The following is a 14759-nucleotide window of genomic DNA, read 5'->3' as shown; positions in this document are numbered from 1 at the left end:
CGAGACGCACATTTTGATGTATAACACACCTGGGTGCACTTTACGGTTTGGGCGAAGAAACGGCCGAAGAAATGGCATAAATTGCGCCAAAATTACACGATTAATTCAAAATGGCCGACTTCCTGTTCGGTTTTGGCCATGGCGTCAAGAGACCTTTCTTTAAGTTGCGACATGATACAGGTGGGTACCGATTTTCGTGCATGTACGTCAAACCGTATTGTGGGGCTTGAGGCACAAAGTTTTATCTGTATGGACCAATGAGATGAAGGGGGGGTGCGCTTTTTGGCGTCTAGCGTCGCCACGGTAACGCTTTTGAAAGAGAAAAGTAATAAGCATTGTCGCAGGATGGAGACGCACATTTGATGTATAACACACCTGGGTGCACTTTACGGTTCGGGCTGCATTAACGGCCGAAGAAATGGCATAAATTGCGCCAAAATTACACAATTAATTCAAAATGGCCGACTTCCTGTTCGGTTTCGGCCATGGCGCCAAGAGACTTTTCTTTAAGTTGCGACATGATACAGATGTGTACCGACTTTCGTGCATGTACGTCAAACCGTATTGTGGGGCTTGAGGCACACAAGCATTTTTTGGGGCACTGTTGAGCCGTTAGGCCACGCCCATTAATGCAAACCATTAAATATCAAATTTTTCGCCAGGCCTGGCTTGCGTGCAAAATTGTGACTTTTGGGGCACGTTTAGGGGGGCAAAAAGGCCCTCATTTCGTCGGAAAAATTAAAAAAACAAGGAAAAAAAAATTCCTACAGATACAATAGGGCCTTCGCACTGTAAGTGCTCGGGCCCTAATTAAATAATCTGCAAAAGCCCTATCACACAATGTTTTTGGTGTGACAATAAAAAAATTGATTTCTCTAACAATGTATGATGTGCCACCATTTGAACTATATCATTTTTTATATGGATCATCGAGCCTTGTGTGGCTCAGATATTATAAATCATCACCATCATTATCTTACTACTGGGTAAATATATGCGTTGTGCTAATTGGATGAATTCTAGCCCTTCCTTCCCTGGTTTTATTAATGATTTTAAGTTTTTTGAAGATGAAAAAAAAATATGCCAAGAAAATAAACCAGGACATCCCCCCTCTTCTGCTTTTCTAAATCAGATGTCCCAATTTAAAAATGTTGAACAATGATAAAGTCACTAACAAAGATCAATGCATCCAACCACGGTCCTTGTCCGCAGGAGGGTCCCCCCTTATGATCCAGGTCCTGGTCCAGGTTTCTTCCCCCCTTATGATCCAGGTCCTGGTCCACGTTTCTTCCCCCCTTATGATCCAGGTCCTGGTCCAGGTTTCTTTACCCCCTTATGATCCAGGTCCTGGTCCAGGTTTCTTCCCCCCCTTATGATCCAGGTCCTGGTCCAGGTTTCTTCCCCCCCTTATGATCCAGCTCCAGGTTTCTTCCCCCCCTTATGATCCAGGTCTCTTCCTCCCCTTATGATCCAGGTCCTGGTCCAGGTTTCTTCCCTCCTAAAGGGAAGATTTCCTTGCCACTTAGGCTTAAAGTTTTTCTCCCACTAGGGGGAGTTTTTTTACCTGCCATTGTTTATGTTATGTTTATGTAATAATTGCTTGGGGGTCATGCTCTGGTCTCTGGAAAGATTCTAGAGACAACTTGTGTTGTAATAGACACAATATAAATAAAACTGAATTGAATTGTCTGATGGAAACAATAGCTGAAAGGCCCACAATCACATTATATACTGTAGTTCTCACTTTCCAGGTTTTACCCCCGGCCCCTTTTAATGGATCAATGTGTTAATCATTTTCCTTTTGTGCCATTAGGTCAAAAATGCTATTTTGGCAGATACAAGACCAAATGACACAATCTCTTGCAGAAGTCTTTTCTTATAAAGTAATAATTACAATGCAAACATATCAAATCTCCACAGGCTCATGCAGGCATCCTACTCCAAGGGTCCAGAAGGGAAAAATATTAGTTTTCCCCTACTGACAGCAGAGCAGGCCTTTTATGTTAGCAAGGGTGGGGTCAGGTGAGATTTATGCATGATGGGATTGTTGATTTATCCCACAAGATGTCCCTGTGTCCTACACACAGGACCTTCAAATTGTTATAAGGTAAATGTTGACTGGCAACTGCCTCACACTGAGGAAATCAAACTTTACTCAAGTGTTACATCTTCATCTCATATTTAAGTCAATCAAAACAGTTAATTCTTTGTCCCAAAAACCACTTTAATTTTAGATGGTCACAAAGTTATGTCAAGGAGGATAGAACAGTATTTGGTGAATTTGTAATGAATAAATAAAATTAACTACCAGGTCTATCAAATGTACTGTGTATATGCAAGCTACATTCACCGTCCTTTACCTGCACCTAATATAATCAATATATCAGGAGAGAACGAAGGTGCTAACAAACATAACATAAAAACAGCACGCACGCAGAGGTGTGTATGTCGAGGAATTCTTTCCCTTTTAAAAACACACCTGGACTTTTTCATGTCAGCGTTCTAGGGCATGAATACTCTGCCTGCATATAACCTTAAAATTTCAACTCACATTTGGGTGGCAGTAATAAAAATCCAACTTAAAAACATTAGGTATCCTCAAAGCTCGATTTAAAAAAAAAGAAGGAAAGAAAATAAAAAACAAAACAAACATCACACTCTTACTGTAGTATAAGTTACACCACATTATAAACATATCAAATCAGTGTATCAACAACCAAGTTTCTTCAGAGCACATGCACATCCACATTTCAAACATTGTGACAAAAAAAAAAAATGAAAAACTGTAGCAACAATATTCAAACAACTAAAACAACAGAAGGTTTGAGTTGGGATAACAGAGAAAAGATGTAAAAAGCTGTCCTTGTGCCCGTTAAGATGAAATCAGACTGAATTCAAAATGATTTTTGTCTTGATTTTACTCCCACTAATATAGCTGAAATAAGTAGGGAGTGTGATGCAGTCCATATATAATGGGGCAGACTTCAATGGGCTGAGCCCGACGTTAACGCGTTCTGGATCATATGAAAACTTCTGATCACTCAGCCTGCATCCAGAGTCACTGTTTTAGTATAGTGTGCATATCCATGTGTCCTGGAGGACGTCCACGGACAGCTACTCTGGTCACGTATTCTATCTAAGCAGTTAATTCCATCATACCCAGCACAGAAACAGAAATAACTAACCCTTTTACTGCTAACAGGGCCTTGAACTGTTTACAATGCAATCGCAAGTGGCCACTTGAGATGCAGTTTACTGCCAGGTCTTACCTGATGTAGCTGCCTGAGATTATTGCTAATCCCAGGTCTGGACAGTGCCTATGAAAACAGTGAGTCAGTAACAATTGTCTTTTCTTTTTTTTAGACCTCCATATTGCATTTACCAAAAATGTCTTCAGTCTGAGCACACATTTGGGGCTACAAGTAAAAAGAAGAAAACCATCCACACATTCACATTCCACATTAAAAGACAAGACTGGAGATCTTTATTTCTTCCATGCAGTGTAGAAGACCCATCTGATATATAGTAATTAAGGATGGGACACATTTTTAAAATGGTATTTTTGTGCGACACGTCCCGGTTGTTAACATGCACTTAACCAACCTTGATGAAAGGATACTGCTCTAAGTACGAGGGTACACAGACCACCTCTTTACGGAAGTCCACTGGACACGAGAGCTTTCCTAGCTGTTCCTCATACAGACTCAGGGCCTCAGTCAGGTTAACGCTGTTACCCTGCAGACCAGTGATAGGAAAAGCCCAAATCAGGAGACACAAATAAAATATACATTTGTTTTATCTCCCCTGTCACAAGAGGGGTGTTTTGTTCACTTCTTGAAGTTAAAAGACAGACCTATCCCCACACACTGTACAACTGAAGTGGAAGAGAAGGGAATTTGTGGTCTAGGAGGAAAGGCCAGTGACAGTGAAGTCAGCTGGTTTCGGAGGAACCAGAGAGGAAACACACCAGAATCCTCCAGCTGGACAGCAGATGTGGGAAACGTGCTCTGCTAGTATGACCAGACTCTAGGATATCCCACAGGAGTTCCTCAAGTGGTATTCTCCTCCTCTGACACCCATATATTTGGGAAGTTTTGCAAAATGTAAATAAAAAGCAAAATACTACAATTTGTAAATTTCATAAAACTCACATCTTAGTCATATCAGAACATAGAAATCATCTCAAATGATGAGACATTCCACCATTTATGAAAAATATTAACTAAATGAATGAATGAATGGTCTGTATTTCGGTCATTGTACAAGTTATTTTACAAAACAAAATGAAAAAAGTAAAATAAACATTGCTTTTGCCTAGGGGTGTAACGGTATATGTATTTGTATTGAACCGTTCGGTATAGCGTGTTCGATTCGGAACAGAGGCGTACTGAACGAGTTTCCACACGGACATATTAAGTAGAGGACCGCACGTTTTGGAGCAGAGCATAGACATATATAAAGGCTAGATGACTCGCCCGCGCTGCTGCCAATGCAGAGCATCATCGTCACATGGTGGCCATCTTGCCACAGGAGAGCTCTCTCACTCATAACATTGTGTTTAATGGTGCCTGTACTGCTTAAACAACCTTAACTTGCTCAATTCTCAACAGATTTTCAAACAGTTTGTTTTTTTATGAACGTCAGAGATGTAGTTATGACACTGCATACTTGTGAATAATTATAAACATTGAAAAACGTACTTTTATATGAAAATAACCAGAAACAGATAGCCATGACATGGTATTTATATTAAATCAATATTTCTATAGTATTCTTAGTAATATTTATATTTACATTATAACATATATATTATTACCATATAACATGTACATATATATTATTACCATATATATATATATATATATATATATATATATATATATATTATTACATTATAACGTGTGTGTGTGTATATATATATATATATATATATATATATATATATATATATATATATATATATATGCACACATGTTATGTCATGATATAAATACATCATAATGTAATAATATATAAACATGTTATAATGTCATATAAATACATGTAATAATAATATAGATATATATATATATGCGTTATAATGTATATATATATATATATATATATATATATATGTTATAATGTAAATATAAACATTACTAAGAATACTATAGAAATATTGATTTAATATAAATACCATGTCATAGCTATCTGTTTCTGGTTATTTTCATATAAAAGTACGTTTTTCAATGTTTATAATTATTCACAAGTATGCAGTGTCATAACTACATCTCTGACGTTCATAACAAACCAAACTGTTTGAAAATCTGTTGAGAATTGAGCAAGTTAAGGTTGTTTAAGCAGTACATGCACCATTAAACACAATGTCATCTAGCCATTTATATATGTCTATGGAGCAGAGCGCTGCTGCAGCTGCACATGCAGTTGCGCTCACACCGAGAAAGTATTAAGATTAAAGAAAAAAGCACTAACTAATGAAGAACTAAAAAGCTAAGCACATAATTGTGACAAGTCCAGTGTTTCCCCTACCAACGAGACCCCCCGCCAGGCCTAAAAAAAAAAAAAACAATGATCATTTACGTTTAGGAGCGCCTCTGCAGCGCTGTTCTGCAACGTGAGTCAACCTGCTTCGTTGCCTAGTAAAGCCTGAATTATGGTTCGGCGTTAAATCGACGTAGAGCCTACGCCGTAGGGTACGCAGCGACGTGCACCGTACGGCCGCTGGCCGTGTACCCTACGCCGTAGGATCTGCGTTGGTGTAACGCGGCACCATAAATCAGCCTTAACGATGAGAGTACCGCTGCTGAGAGCGCGGGCATATTATTATACATTATGGGATGTATAGAGTTTGTAGCCAGCCAACTATGGCGCCGGCCAAAAAAACAAAAAATATTGCGGGCGACAGACAACATTATATAAAGAAATGTTTCTGCCAGGTACGTGTGTTTGTGTTTGCATGAGACGCTGCAGGGAAGCATGAAGGAAAACACAGCCCGACGACACACCATGCATCCGCGGGGTCCTAGCGCCGGCACACGTAGAGCCAATGTTATTTTGTGTGTGTGTAATAAACAACTAGCACGTTTATATTTTGCATTTTGTTTTCTTACTGTCCCGAAAATGAACCGAACCGTGACCTCCAAACCGAGGTACGTACCGAACCGAGATTTTTGTGTACCGTTACACCCCTACTTTTGCCGAAAAGGTGTAGGCTGAAGGCGTAGCTTATAGTGCCTACCCTTTTTCTCTTGTGATCAGCTTAAATCAGAAACATTAGCATTAATCTGTGGAAACAAACAATGCATAAAGAAGACAAAAAATAAAATGGACGTTTCACATTCTAGAATGTTTTTGATAATATAATTTATAGTAAGTGTTTTATATTTATTCACAATACTTTAAACATTTTCTTAAACTTGTAGATAGAATTGCACATTTTTAGTTCGTTGTCACAACTATTCCATATTTCTCTTAATTGATATCCATCTCTTTTTAATATTTGTTCTTACTGTCGTCATCTCAAACATGAGTTACCCCTCACGTCATAACGGGTTTCTTTTATTTGGAACAAATCCTGAATGCAGTTTGGAAGCAGTTTCTGCTGGGCTTTAAAAGGCAAATAAAACAGTTTTCTGCTCTACTATATCATGGAATTTTAGAGTATTATATTTAATAAAGAGATTCTTTGTTGGTTCATAATATAATAGTCAGATCTATTAATTATCCTTAAAGCTCTTTTCTGTAATAAGAAAATAGGGTTTTTGTTTGTTTTATAGGTGTTACCCCATACCTCCACACAATAAGTCATGTATGGAACTATGAGTGAGTAATACATCAAAAACTGTGCTCTTTGACAGAAGATATAATTTGTTGTACTTAATATTGCTAGGGATTTCGACATTTTTGATTTTACACTATTTATATGTGATTTCCAGCAAAGTTTATCAACAATTATTACCCCCAGGAATTTATTTTCGTATACTCTTTTTCCATACCACTAATTTTAATTGTTATTTGATTATTTATTTTTCTAGTACCAAAAATGATGAACTTAGTTTTAGTTAGATTTATGGATAGCTTATTGATATCAAACCATGCCCTCACATTTTTCAGTTCTCCTTCCACCACATTAAGCAGCTGTTCCAAATTCTTCCCTGAACAATAAAGGTTTGTGTCGTCAGAAAACATATTTTATTATTTTAGACACTTTACAAATATCATTTATATATAATATGAACAATTTAAGACCTAGCACGGAGCATTGTGGGACACCGAAGGTGACTCTTTATAGTTCCGATTTTACATGATTTAATTCAAAATATTGAAATCTATCAGCGAGATAACTCTTTATCCATGAATTGGCAATGCCTCTGACACCATATCTCTCTAGTTTATTTAATAAAAGTTTATGATCTATGGTATCAAATGCTTTCTTCAGGTCAATAAACACCCCCACTGTATATTCCCCTTTCTCGATAGCAGTTGAAATTTCCTCCACTAGTTCCATCACAGCCATTGAGGTTATTACCTATTGCCTCTGAACCCATATTGATTATTGCTCAGTAGATTGTGTTTATCTATGAATTTATCAAGTCTATTGACAAACAATTTTTCTATTATTTTTGAGAATTGAGACAGTAAGGAAATTGGGTATTACTTTGGCAGTTTTCATTTGATAGACAAATGACATATATAGGTCATTGGTTTTACTATAATATTTTTAACTAATGACATATCTGTTTCTGTCCAATCAGCAGACTTTTTATCTTTCAAATTATGCACTATATCAAATATATCTATTTCTTTAACTTCACTTATATAAATTGTATAATAATTTCATTCAACTAGATCTACTATGCCTTCCTTATTTGCAGGCTCCACAATCTCATTTGCCAAGTTATAACCCACATTTGAGAAGTTTATATTAAACTCATTGACTATTTCCTTTGGATTATTTACAGTTGTTTTTTTAATCCTTCATAAAATAATTTGGATAGTCTGCTTTGTCCTTACCTTTTCTAATTACACTATTTATTACCTTCCATGTCCCCTGTGTATTACTCCGATAATGTTCCAGTAATTTATAGTAATGCTCTTTCTTCTGAAATCTTATAATTTTTAATAGTTTATTTTTATAAGTTTTGTATCTGTATAGTTTTAAATGAAGTGGCAGGATCATGTTTTAAGTAAGTTAACTGGCAACAGGGTAATGAGTGGGTATAATAAAAGCATCTTATGGCACTTTTCCACTAGCACCTACTCAGCCCGACTCACCTTGATTTGGTTCTTTTCCACCAGGGATCTAACGTGCCGAGTAGATACTTTCCTATAACTATTCTGCCGAGGTTCTAAGCTGCTGAGTCGGCTGTATCTGACATCATCACACTACAGGCCACCGATAGTCAGACGTCTGAGTCAGGAGGTGGAAATCAGAGAAAGACTCTGACGGCTTCTTGTTCATTTTATTCAACCAGCAACGGCAGCAAAAGTCTGTTTGGTGATCCAACTCTGAGATGCAGCTGTTCCTAAACCTGGTGCTGAGGAGAGAATTAAAAAGGGATCTAGACGGTGATAAGGAACGACCAGATCCACCAGGAGCTCTGTCACTTCATAGCTGCTTGCGGCTCCCAGCTGACTTTTCAGCAGTGCAGAGACAAACTAAAAAAATTAAAAAGCGTCGCTGCTTGAAACTTCTCTCACTCTCATTTTTTATCTTGATATGGAACACAAGCCACAGACCCAGCAGAACATTTATCATCTCCTCCAGGTTCTACATCTTTAGTGTTGTTGTCTTCTTCGTTTAGATCACACAATCAAATACGTCACAGCAGCTTCGTTCCAACCTCCTACTTCTCATCTGGGTATCGAATATAAACGAGGTCAAGCCGAGTCGATTCGGGCTGAGTAGGTACTAGTGGAAAAGTGCCACTAGAAGGATAAAAGTTTCTACAATGGAATATGAAAAACCACATCTGTTAACTGGGCATTCAGTTTTCTTATATTTTCAGCACTGTCCCAACTTCCTTCGACTTTGGGTTGTAATAACCCCCTCCCCAAATAAACCCTGGAAAATCTGAACAATTTAAAACCCCAACCTATTTACAACTGAGTTTCACACCATGGTGCAATTCTCTTATATTACATTGGGTTTTAAAGGCAATTTTCTGTCTGGCAGACCTCATTGGGTTCAAATTCAATGGAGAGGGAACATAATTCAGAACCTTTTTTTTTCCTCCCTTAGTGACAAAATAAAATAGACAACTTACCTGTGTAAAATATTTCCCCCTTGGATGCAGGACGCTGATTGAAAGATCTAAAATGAGACGAAGGAACTCCCAAGTAGAATCTGCAAAAAGGAAACAGAAGAGTAGATGATAAATGATTTATTTATAGTGCACACGCATGCAGCACGTTAATGGAAGCAGTAGTTTGAAGGAAAACTAGAAACCTTCTTCGGGTGCGGTGGATATTGGGATTGCAGTGAGGTCATTAATCACATAATCAAATGTCCTTCCTTCTTGGACAAACTTCTTCAGCAAAGGGACACAGTCTTGAATGAGTATCTGTAATCCACCAAAATGAGATTACAAAAAATGCACATCCACTTTATTCTTGTCTGAATTTCAGTACAATCACACACACTTTGTTTACTTTTAATGAGAAAACATTTCTACATTTTTGTTTATTGGGTTCTGTGAAGTGCCTTTAATTTTAAACTCTGCTGTCCTGCAGCCCAAACAATCTTACATCAATTAAAACTTTTTTAGGTCAATTACAGACCACTAATAGTCACTTCATATTAAATACATTTACAACAACTTCCATTTATTTATAATCTAATGTTTCATCATTTTAAATTATTTTGAGCATTTATTTAAAAACTTTTTCTTTTAAAATCTCATACTGTTGTAGCTATATACTACACTGATTTGGTTCTGGATCACAAATGTTATTCTCCATGACATACAGATAATCCTGCAAGTGACAAAGACTATTTATCCAGCACCCACTTGGTAGCAGTCTCCTCTCAAGTTATCAAGGACATTGCCACATGTTCTTCTCATGTGGATCTTGCACCCATCTATCACCTTCTGGTCAATGTAGATGTTTTGTTAAGGAAAAAGCATCATGATGTAGTATCACTTCACTCCTCTTAGGCAGGAAAACATAAATAAATAAAGAACGAGTCCATAACAGCACAATCAAATCCTTAAAGGATATCTCCACCATGGTGATCATCTTTGGCTTTTGTTTGACCAACTCAGCAAGGATGCCTCCATCACCCCCTCCTAATATCAGCACCTCTCTTCCAGCATAATTCTCTCTCCCATTACCTGTGATGGCTTGGGTATAGGCTAAATCACTCTCTGCCAAGTCTGAAAGGAAAATATATAATTTAGAGATTTATCAACAATGAATTTAATGAATTCACTGACACTTTAAATGCCAAACTGACTTGGCTTGTGTTTTCTGTAGAATTATGTATACTTACTGACATCTCCATCAAGCACTAAGATATTTCCATACTGCTGTGAGTGCAAGATTTTTATGTTTTGGTAAGCAGAATCCTCTTCGTACACCACGTGGTCAATGTCATACTCCACCAACCTGCCATCAGCTGTGGGCCAGTATCGGTCCACTTTTGCTCCTCGCACAAGGGCTGGTAGCCTTGAGGGGAATGCAGAACAGTGCTGTTAATCTATACAACTACAACACTACTTTATAAACTTGATGAAATACAGTGCTGACATATCTAAAAACATGAGCATTAACTTCCAGATCCTTACTTTTTAATCCTTGCAATAATGCCATTTAAGAGAACTTCCAACTTCTTTTCCAAAGCATTTAAAAGCTGTAGAGAAAATGAGCATGCATCATTAATACAGATTACACGTGCATAAATATGAATGTTGATTTAAGTTAATTTGTTGATGTGTCAGTGTTGAAATAAATAGACAGTGCTCATGATGTGGCATTTTTGAAACCAATCAATAAGACAAATGTTAATGTATGACAGCTTTTCTTTCACAGTCTAGCTGTACTTAATATTTCACTCTTGTATACGCTTCTTTTGCAGATGAAGTCCTTCAAAATACAAGTAAAAGTGCTTTCAATTCAGAGACTTTCATGGAAACGTGCTATGTGAGAGACAAAACATATTTTACTGATTGTTGAGTTTGTAGGGCTAGGTTATGCATGTTTTATGCATCTCAATGATCCTAAAGTTTTACGCGCATCTAATGCTTCCATTTTTAAACCATGGATGCTGCCGGTTGGACGCAGACGTCCGCCCCACCCACCCCCACCCACCCACACCCCCACACACACACCCACCCACACCCACACACACACACCCACACACACACACACACCCACCCACACCCACACACACACAAGTTTCTTTTGTGTGTAGCTGTTGGCCATTTTTATGACTCGTAACTATTCTCACAAACTTAAATGTAAAGCATTTAACACTGAAAATTCTGCCCAGTGACTTTTTCTCTCTGTAACTTGTCATTGGTAACATGGCTTTTAGGTAGTAGATACAGTTATTTCTTATCACTTACATTGTCTAGTTGTGCAATATTATCCTCTTCATAACACTGCAAATCAATAGTCACCAGCCCGTGGGAGTGCACACGCAGAATGACAAGCCTGAGAAATTGTAAAAAGTCGATACAGCCATAAAGTGAGAAAAGCACTTAATTCTATATGTATTTCTGCTATCAGTTGCATAGTTTGAACACCACAAAGACCTCAAGTATCTCAATTACAAAACAGTGAGTTATGTAGTCTGAACACCACAGCTGAAAGTTGTGTAGTTGTTGTGGACTGACTTATTCATTATTTTGGAAGTTTAAAAGTAAAAGCTGAAGCAAATAAACTTTATTCTTACCGCCCATTCTTGCCTACAAATGTAGCAAGGTATCCGTGCCCGTTTGTGTCGTGAATGGTCTCACTCAGTTCATGATCATGAAATATGGACAACAGACCCGGAACTATGGAGGCAGAGTCAACTGGAAATGAACAAAAATGAAAAACACTGTAGCCGCCTGGTCCATGAAAACATTTCCTGCATCAGTGGTGCTGCATTACATATTAGATTAAAGAAGATAGAAAACAAATTAAAAATCAGGCATTGAAAGTACAAATACTACAGTAAAAATCCTTTTTACTTTTTGCGTACTCAAGTATGAAAGGTAAAAGGAATGGATACGTAGGCTATAATAGTATACCATCATAGTCTATGCTATTTGATCATTGCTACATTACTGCATATTGATTATGTATGGATGTATGTTAATATACACACTGCAAATGTTCAAGTTTGATCTATTCTTTTTATACACTATGTAGGGGTTGTTGAATGATGCATCAATGTCAACATTGCATTTTTGTCAAATATGTGAAAACTCTTCTGTTTCAGCTATAATAAATTTGTCCATTTAATCTTGCATTGTACTTCTCACTTTATTCGGCATCAGCTGAATCAAAACATGACACACTGTGACAATTTTAAAACTCTGAAAGCAAATCAAACTCAGCTTAATGGTTGTGATTTTTTTTGTGTTGTAAACAAATTAAAGTTCTGTGAAATCACTAGCATCTTATATATTGAATGAAATGTGTACTTTAGCCACCATCCAACAACTTAATGCAGTTTTGTTTTTACTACTTTATAAAATAATTATAATAAATAGGTTTTAAATAGCGCTTTTTCAAGGTACCCAACGTTACAAAAACACAAAGCAAAAGGGATATAAATGGACAATACATACAGTACACGTACATGTAGAGCTGCAACGACACGTTGGCGTAATTGATTACCGTATCTTCTGCACTATAAGGCGCACCGCATTATAAGGCGCACCTTCAATGAATGACGTATTTAAAAAGTTTTTCCATATATAAAGGCATTATAAGGCGCACAAAATATATGGTAAAATACCGTACTATAGTGGCTGGGGTTGAGTTACGTATCTACCTGATGGAGCTGCGCTACAGGAAATGCAAAAAAAAAAAAAACAAGAAGAAAAAAGTACCGTATGTCAAACTTTATTAAAAAAATAAAAACCAGCTTTGCTCCGTCTCGTCAAAGTCTCCATTATGCGAGTCAGCGTCGCTGCTGTTGTCTTGTACGTAACGTCTGACCATTCCTGACGTTTTTAGCGCCAACTACATTACCCACAATCCCCCTGACTACAGGAACAGAAATTACCGTAATGAATATATGGCGCACTGCCGGTTTTTGAGAAAATTAAAGGCTTTTAGGTGCGCCTTATAGTGCGGAAAATACGGTACGTAAATACGTCGACTTGCATAGAGAGCGTAGATGCGTTGCATGCCGCATGTACACGACTCTTGAAATGTATGCGTTGTTTTACGAGATGCCAGTGAAGTTGACGGAGGACGGGTGAAAGCCGTTCTCTGGAGTGGGTGTGGGTGAGCAGTCAGGCCGCAGCGTTTTGAACATATTGCCGTTTTTGAAGAACAGTGGAGGGGAGACCGTACAGGATGCTATTACAGTAGTCGAGTCTGGAGGCGATGAAGACATGAATTAGTGTTTCAGGCTGAGAAGGAAAGAGTGGTTCGGAGGGGTGCTTTGTAACGGAAGTGGAAGAAGAACGTTTTGGTGACAACGTTTATGTGTGACTTGAAGGAGAGTGCAGGGTTCATGTAGATGCCATGGTTTCTGACCAGGAGCGAGGGAGTGACCATCGATGCAAGGTTAGAAGTGTTGGGAGGTGGGGAGGGTGGATTTTGGGCCAAAGATTATAATTTCAGTTTTATTGATAAACAGAGCGGGCCATGTTTAGTGCTGGTTTGTAGAAATGTGTGTGCTCTTTGTATGCGAAGGCGTGTACTGCGAGACCGGTTATCTTGTGAAGTCGTTTTACTTGTCGCAGTTGTTTTTTGAGTTTGTGAAGTTTGTGAACCAGGGAACCGAGTGAGTGAAGGTGGCAGTTTTGGTTTTGGGGGGGCAGTTTGTTAAAGGATGAAGACAGTGTGCTGTTGTAGATGTTGACGAGGTCCATGGGGGTTGGATTTTGCAGGGAAAGTGACGCTGGAAAAAGTGTTTGATATGCAGGTGGAGAGAGAGTGGGCAAGTGGATTTGTGGAAACAGACCTCCACTTTGATAATATTTTTGAAGCAGGATTGTTTAAGATGTCCCAACTACATTTTATTAACTTTCACACAAGCACCAGACTGATCAACAAACCGCATTTTAAGGTTTATAAAGCATCAACAAATAAAAACTACAAAAATGGCCGTAAAGCGCCACTTCCTATGCGACAGCCCTGAATTGAACATGCTTTATTCACAGTTAGCTGGACAGGTGTTGAGCTGCTGCCCGAACAGAGGCACATAATAGTGTAACAATGTAATACAAACATCTATCATACGACTATGCAATTTACAAAAAAACCTTCAACTTCGTAACGATCCATTTTAAACATAAAATGACCGAATATGTTGCCTACAAGGCAAATTCCGAGTACACCAACCTACGGCTCCAACTCTGAAGGGCAATTTAATATGAGCTAGTTAGCAAGCTAGCCAGCATGCAGCTCTGATGCAGTTAACTGTAAAATGAATATAAGACCGTATTCAGTTACTCGTTGCAATACACTTACCTGCCGTAGAGAGGTTAAAGTCGAGAGTATAATGTCGCACTGCCATGTCTCACTGCAACCGACATCCATGCCTAGAATAGCAGGCTGAGAATCTGTATCGGCAGAGACAGGGGGAGGGGGCG

At 38.1% G+C, this 14759-nt stretch overlaps 1 protein-coding gene across 2 annotated transcripts; it reads right to left on the bottom strand.

Moving 5' to 3' along the window:
* Positions 1-2185: 2185 nt before the first annotated feature.
* On the bottom strand, positions 2186-14759 carry sms (spermine synthase). 2 transcript variants are annotated; one of them, XM_061739578.1, is made up of 11 exons: positions 14638-14759; positions 11897-12017; positions 11568-11655; positions 10788-10852; positions 10493-10668; positions 10222-10376; positions 10011-10100; positions 9449-9563; positions 9267-9346; positions 3620-3735; positions 2186-3515 (listed from the first exon to the last, which is right to left on the bottom strand). In XM_061739578.1, the coding sequence occupies exons 1-11, from the start codon at positions 14681-14683 to the stop codon at positions 3485-3487; spliced, it is 1083 nt and encodes a 360-aa protein (XP_061595562.1). In that variant the 5' UTR covers positions 14684-14759; the 3' UTR covers positions 2186-3484. The 2 variants fall into 2 exon arrangements, with proteins under 2 accessions (XP_061595562.1, XP_061595563.1); XM_061739579.1 differs by lacking the exons at positions 11568-11655; positions 11897-12017 and having other exon boundaries at positions 14638-14721.

The sequence above is a fragment of the Cololabis saira genome, chromosome 14, assembly GCF_033807715.1.
Source record: "Cololabis saira isolate AMF1-May2022 chromosome 14, fColSai1.1, whole genome shotgun sequence".
Lineage (NCBI taxonomy): Eukaryota > Metazoa > Chordata > Actinopteri > Beloniformes > Belonidae > Cololabis > Cololabis saira.
Note: the sequence above shows the minus strand (reverse complement) of the source record. Positions and strands in the feature narration are given on the sequence as shown.